This window comes from Drosophila mauritiana, chromosome 2R (genome assembly GCF_004382145.1).
Source record: "Drosophila mauritiana strain mau12 chromosome 2R, ASM438214v1, whole genome shotgun sequence".
Lineage (NCBI taxonomy): Eukaryota > Metazoa > Arthropoda > Insecta > Diptera > Drosophilidae > Drosophila > Drosophila mauritiana.
The window spans coordinates 8,686,564-8,694,029 of record NC_046668.1 but is presented as its reverse complement, the minus strand read 5'-3'; the positions used below and the strand labels follow the sequence as shown (position 1 = coordinate 8,694,029).

At 40.8% G+C, this 7,466-nt stretch overlaps 1 protein-coding gene across 1 annotated transcript; it reads left to right on the top strand.

Moving 5' to 3' along the window:
* Nucleotides 1-234: 234 nt before the first annotated feature.
* On the top strand, nt 235-2,228 carry LOC117136369 (uncharacterized histidine-rich protein DDB_G0274557). The gene is made up of 3 exons (XM_033297252.1): nt 235-252; nt 1,397-1,470; nt 1,746-2,228. The coding sequence occupies exons 1-3, from the start codon at nt 235-237 to the stop codon at nt 1,981-1,983; spliced, it is 330 nt and encodes a 109-aa protein (XP_033153143.1). The 3' UTR covers nt 1,984-2,228.
* Nucleotides 2,229-7,466: the final 5,238 nt, after the last annotated feature.

Sequence of the window (7,466 nt, the reverse complement as noted above, 5' to 3'; positions counted from 1 at the left end):
CCGTCGCCGCACTGTTGCTGCAAGTGGCGCTGCCGTCTGTGGCACGTTTCACTGTAGCTCATAACTTTTTTCTTCGCTTTTTGGCTCATATTTAAGCGGTTGCAGGCGGTGGGTCCCAGAGCAATTCCATTTCTACGCCCGTCGTCGATGGTTTACCGAAATCCGCACTCTTAATCCAATTAAACAGCGTCGAAAAAATATATTAAAAAAAGAAACACACACACAAGAAAAACAATGCATTTGCCCCAAGGAGTAAGTGTTAATTATAATTTGAAAACGAATAAACAATGGAGAGGCGGGCTACAAACGCGAGTAAACATTAAAAAAAAACTCATAATATTTGTGTTGGCTTGCAAAAAAAAAAAAAAATGGAACAAAATAAATATTTAAAGTAAATCCAGCTTAGAAAGTACAATATGCAAATAAAACGCTTTCATTTCGCAACAAATTCATTGACTCCAATCGCGCGGGAAATGAATAAAACAAAGCGCAAAATAAAATGCAAATAACCACAAAAACTTAATTTGTTTTTTTATGAGCCACAAATGTCGAAACATGAAAAGAACTCTCAAGTTGGCCATAAACGGTTAATTGAACGAAAATGTGCAACAAAGGGAAAGTCACATTTGCACAATAGTAAAGGGAGCAACAAAGTGAAAGGCATTTATTTTGTGATTGTGGAAAGCCGGAAAATTACAAAAATATTAGTTTCCATCAAGTGATAAGCAGATTAAACAAAAAAGACTTGTAGCTGAACGTTGTGCAAAGATAAAGATATCATCATAGGCATAAAAAGTGCTTTTAGATCTGGTTTTTATTTGCTTTTTAAAGAGTGTCCTAAGTTACTAGAACAATATCCATTACTTCGTTTGGTAAAAAGCTTTAATTTATTAAACATTTAAATTACTGCTTGCTTATTTTAAACAAATTTATTTCGACAAATTGTTTTTAAATGTTTTTTGTCCATTCTCCAAATTGAGCCATCAGCAGGATGAAAAGAAATTTGACTTAAGGGTTTTGAGTTTATAAGAAAATGCTGCCCGAGTTGGGGACAATTTGCCATCCAGTGAGTAGTCGCCAAATGCTCTTCTACTTCCGTCTGGCCCAAATTGTAGTTGACCGGGCCAAAAGTGTGCTTCCTGTGCGACTGACAGCTTCTGTCACGCCCACATCAGAATCTATCTGCAGATGAAGGCGGTCCCATCATCGTTGGATGGCCTGCCAATAATAATAACCCCAGGACGATGAGCTCCTCGGATGCGTGTTATTATGCTAATTGTATTGTTGGCTGTTTATGAGCCCTTTTTGGGGACAGAGAGAGAGAGAGGGGGGAGGGGGCGATAACCTCTTTACGTTGGCATACGAATCGTAATCTTTATACTTGTTTCCCTTGCAGGCATTAAGCTTTCTGTTCATCACTTGCATGATGTTCGCACTGGCAGGCGGTCATCCATCAAGCGACAAGCTGAAGTAAGTCCCTGCCCACTGCCACGCCCCCATAACGAGCACACTGAAAATAATTACAGCTCACAAAATTGCTATTAACCACAAATAACACACTTATTGATGTAAAAAGTATTACTTTCTTTTCAAGTTTGTTTTTGCTTAACACCTATATATAGAGTATAGTTTATGTAAATATTAACCAAAATTTGTAACACCAATTGTTTTGCGTGCAGTTGATAGAGTGCTCCTTTATTTGTTTGCTGTGTAACCATGTTCATGGGCCATTCGACCATTTACAGGATCCGAATACACGTGCCGGTGAAGCACCACACACATGTGCACACGAAGACGGTCATTAAGAAGGTTCCGCTGCCCATTCCGGTGCCGGTCAAGGAGCACCACCACGAGCCGAAGAAGCACCACAGCAGCCGCAGCCACCACCATCACCATCACCACGAGGACGACCAGGACGACGATTTCGAGGGCTACGAGTACCCCATCAAGGCCAAGCGGCGCACGCGGCATCCCTTTGTCTGAGCCCGGGCACAGGCCACCCAACCACCCACTCAGCGGGGAAAATGAAATCAAATGAAATACAATTTACGCAGATTAAGATGAAAATAAACCAAAATACGAGCCAGCTTGGGTAGGCTGGAAAGCAAGAAAAGTCCGAGAAAAACAACACAGAGCAAGAAATACGCAATCCTGGGTCTGATTTGTCACTGTTTTTAGTGCGTAAGAGTACAACGTAAAATAAAAAGAGAACCCTTAGATCTAAGTAATCATTTCAGTGCAATAAAATATACAAAAATTACACTTAAGCACAATTTAAAGTCGGCATCAAAAACTTTTTTATGCCTGCCGTTGGCCGCTTTTCATTGGTATTTCAGTCACGACAAAGTTTGAGCAGATAAACATGTGTTTTTCGGGGCTTCCCATTTGGAATCTAAACTGCGTGGGTAGTTGGAAAAATAGGAAAATGCTAGCCAAAATTTAACAAGGATTCATTTGATTTTCTAGAAATAAATGGTACGTTGTAAAATTGTAAGCAACTAGCTTAATTCATAATTGAAAAAGTATCTACATCTTGCACAATATATTCCCATCCTTGCGGAAAGAAGATTTTTTAAAGCTTATTTAATGTATTTTATTTAAAGAACTTTTTGTTTTTCAGTACGAAAATTACTTGGAATCAATTTTTGATTTAAACTGCTATTATATTCCTGGCATAAATGTATGAAAACGAAGTAATAAAATCCGCCATGCCCATCAGTTTGATATTAACATAACATATTAACTTAATTTAAGGTATCCCTTACACTCGCACATATATTAATATGTATAAGCTGCATTCCCGCTGTCATATTATAGTGCTGAAATGAGAAGCGTTGTGACAGCCAAATGGGGAAAATTTTCTGGGCACTCAGCGGAGAGATTTAAACTGATTGAATTGAAGATTTCCAGCTGTTGCTGTTGCTGCTGCTGCTGCTGCTACCGTTGATGTTGCCTCCTGTCGCCGTAACCCTGTGGCTGCCTCACCAGCTGCACCTTGTGTGGGATATTTGTGCATAAATAAATGAAGCGAACGACATGCGAAACAGCAAAGTAAACCCTGTGCCGGGCTGTTTGTAATGATGTTGTGGCTCCGTGGCATCATCCTCCTGCCAACCGGAGCTGGGCCCATAAAATATGCATGCTCAGCTGCGTCCCGCTCGCGTTACTCTGTCCCGCTCTAACCAGCACGGCAAGGCGACGAACCGATGCGGAGCGACAGCACGTGCTGGGGCGTCTAGTCAACAGCCAGGCTAAGAAGAATGTCAACAACTGCTCGCCTGTTGCCTGTATGCACTGAGAAAAATCATTATAAATATACATACACTATTTATGTGGAATAAGCTGGCCTAACTCATTAGAACAAGCATTTAAGAAATTTATATTTATTTATTTAGTAAATAAGAAAACCTTAAAAACCTTTATTCAATCTACATTTAACTATTTCTTTATTTAGAAATTTTTCCGCCTGTGCTGCGTGTTTTCCTTTCGGCCAAGCAAACAGACCCGGGGCGGCAGCTGTTGATGGCTCATTTTCCACGACTTTAGCGCCACTCAAGTGGCAGCCACTCAAAGCCAAGGCGAAAGCATAAGCAGCAACAAAGCAACAAAGCAACAGCAACAAAAAGCAGGCAACAAAAGCAGCCAACGCAAATGCCACTCGTCATACGGAGCCACTCAATTTACGGAGCACTCAGCGGCTCTGTAAGAGATCAGCGGGGAAATCGGACTGGCGGGGGGTCTAATTAATACGACCTCCCACCTCCAGCCACCCAGCGCCCAGAACCACCCACAACCACCTGCTGGTGTGGCACACTTAAGTGTGGGCGGAGTGCGAACAGAAAAGAAACAGCAACCTAATCACCCCGCAAGCGAAGAAAGCGGGTCGATAAAGCAGTGCACTCATGCACGATGTTAATGGACAGACTTTGAGCCGCTGTTAACCAACCACTGTTAAGCGAAATAACATTTCAGTTTAATTGATCGCTAAGCTTTAAATTTATACACGGCACTCCTTTCAGGTTCGTTGAAAAGAACTAAACAGGTAAAAACAAGTGTATAAAGCCACATTAAGTATATACATATTATTAAATATCTATACTTGATCAGGATCACCAGTTTGTCCGTATAAATGTCGAGATCTCGTAAACTATAAAAGCTAGAAAGCTGACATGAGGCATGTAGATTTAGATAACTCCGACGAGGTTTAAGTTTGTTTCCAACCATTTTCAAAATAAATTAACAATTTGCAAAATCAATAACTTGTGTCAAGTCAGACTGATTATTATTATTTTATCAACAATCAGTAAGAAACTAAGCGCTTATATTCAATAAACAAAAAATGATTAGTAAGGAAATCAGTTTATAAAGATCCTCATTATTGACTCATAGTATCATAGGATAATATAATGCCTAAATATTATTTTTCATTTATATTTATAATTTTGATCGGAACACGTTGTCTGGCAAAGGGATTAATCAACCCGGCTACAGATGCGTGGCGAATCAATTCAGTTAGTGAGTTCAGACTTCAGACCATCGTGTTTAGCCGCTGAAAGTCGCACTCCTGCCAATTTGTGGGTGTGAAGGCCATATATTTACTTAGCTCTTCGTGTGGCTGCTCCTCCGCCAGTTGTTGTTGTTTGATTTGGGCGCTTCTATTTGATTAGGCCGCCTAAGCGGGCTACGTGCTTGGGTTAATTTGTGGCCCCAAGTGTTGGCCCAGGGTGCAAAAGTCATTGTTACTGGGTGTACATACAAATGTATGTGCGTCTATCTCCGCCGATGTTTGTGTTTGTGGTGACAGCAAATAAATCGCACGCATGTGCTCGACCAGCAGTCAGCCACTCGCAGATACACTGCACTCGAAAAAACTCGTAGTCTTTTATAGTAATAAAGATGATAGCCACCAAATCGTACTAAAAAGATAAGTGTGGTCTAGTCTTCAAGATACTTAAACCATAAAATAAATTAATTTAGATACGTTAAATGTGGGCTGCTAGTGTCCATCTTCCATCAAATGCAAAAATTATATCACTTCTTATTTAGCTTTTATGACTAGCATAGTAATTTTTCCAAGTGCCGTACACAAACAATAACACAAATACAAAAATTGTGCATAGCACGCATAACAATGAGAGAACATTTGGAGTTTTGCGAGGGGGTGGCATGGAATGGAAATGGGCCTAGACAAACTACTTCTCAGCTACTTAGTGATAAATATGCTGGCTAATCAAATGGGAACTAGATTTGCGGATTAGCTGCGACACGAAGTTCGTTGGCCAAGTTACAAATTCCCCAGCTAATTTCACTTCATCGCCATTGACACGAACTTCTGGAATTAATATTAAGTCCTGGCATCGGGAACAAAGCGCAAAACCTAAGATGTTTAGTCTCATTAAATGGCATGGTTTCAAGTTCTTCGAGTATTATCTGATTAATCCTATATGGAATCTATTTAAATGGAAATCTGCCAGAAATATACTATATGTTCGTTCGCAATAACTTTGGACACCATCAATCTCTGGGTCACTCAACCGTACCCTTTGACTCGCCCAACGCAATAAAAAAATCAATTTTATTATGCCCGGATTAGGCCAACGCACCCCAGGGTATACATCATTCTACCTCTTCCATCAGCCATAATATTCTAGTTGGTCAAAAAGTAAAGCACCAGCACGGGCCAAAAAGGACATTTGTCTTGAGTGGACGGCGGTCAGTGGAACCCTTGGACCCCTGCTCCAACTTCATATTTGAAATACAAACATAAAAGTACAGATTTGCTGACTTCAGAGCATAAACCAAGGCAAACATAGTCCATATAAACAGATTGTTAAATATAGTTTATGCCGCAGGCTCAGAAAAAAGGAAATGGGCTCCGACTTTTCATATTTCTTTTACGATTCTGCGAGGACGTCGAGCTGAATGAGCAGAAGCTTAGTCCTGGGAACGGGATGCGATTTTATTGCTCTCGGCAATGGGGATGGGGATGGGGATGGGGTTGGAGATGGGTATGGGGATGGAATCAATGTCGGGCTTCGGTTTTATTATTTGCATACTGCTTTTATGGCCCCCATTTAGCGATGAGAACCTTCCGCCGCCCATTTAATTCCCAATTAATTTGGGATTTGGCCAGTGCTCTCCGACCAGTTAATTAGATGGCCATAAAACGGCCGCTAAATGCCGACGGCCAGGACGTAGAGCATCTGCCGCAGCTTTTGGCAATAAATGCGTTCGTCACATGCACAAATTAATTACAAATAGTTGTTTTTCCGCCTGGCCCAGCTGGCAAAACGGTAGTTTGTTGCATATTTTACGGACTGGAAATGAAAGTTTCAAACACAAAAATGCAGCATTACAAAACCCAGCAAATTGGCGACTCATTAAAGGCCGAATGTTATTTTTCAGCTTTTGGGAATGTGAAATATCGTGGGTGGTGGTAGTGGGTCTCGCAGGTGCGAGAGAAATGAAACTTTATGCTTCATAAATAAACAGAACTATTACCCCTGTTGCACGGCATATTGGTACCACTTTGGTATACATACTTATTATAAACATACGAAAAATATTTATTTGTGTTTAGCTTAAAAATTGGCATCATCTGGGAGAAATGCGATATGCCTTTTTAAAACACCAAAGACAACGATTCCTTAAAATTATTGTATAATATTTTATCAGGACTCCATTTGAGAATTTAATTATTTTTTCTATATATGATAATATAATAAAGTGGAAGGATTCCTTTCATATATATATACCAGCTGAATAAATATAGAATTAGAAGAAGATAAACCTCCTCGACATGGAAACTCCATTGATTGTCCACAGCCTATTCTCATTTCATCACTGTAATTGCGTTAGACCTAAATACACAGCTCCATTGAACTGCAGGATAGAAAAGCCAAGGATATTCAGTGTAACCCATTCGTTCAATCAGGACTTATTTGTATTCACCGATGTATTGGGGCTACGAATCCTTTCCTTTCCAAAAAGTGTAGTTCTGTGAATGCCATTATTCGAACTACAGTAAATAAACGAACGAAACGAACCCTTTCGTGGATGGCAAACCGCACAAAAGAAAGCAAAGCGACGAATTTGCGGCGTCACGTGCAAATCGAGGGGATTCATTAATACGCATTTGCTGTTTTGGCCTCAAGCAATTACCCCGAATTTTCGGGGGTTAACATGGTCGGCTGGCTGGTGGTGGTGGCTTGTAACGGTAACGGATACAAGCGAACGAAACTGTTGCGTTAATGAACTTATGAGTGGGCGCAGATACAGATACAGAGGCGCTACGTTCAGATACAGATACTGATACAGATACAGATTCGAGTACGATACGCTGACCTACCAACCTACAAACGGCACAGGCAACAGTTTCGAACCGCAACATCGAGTATACGACATGTTGGCCGCACCGGTGACGTAGGCGTCGGCCAACAGGGCGGGTGGTTGATATTGTTTGGCGG

Coding starts and splice junctions, on each gene's coding strand:
- LOC117136369 (XM_033297252.1), top strand. Junction 1,471..1,745: donor CCATCAAGCGACAAGCTGAA/GTAAGTCCCTGC, acceptor GACCATTTACAG/GATCCGAATACACGTGCCGG.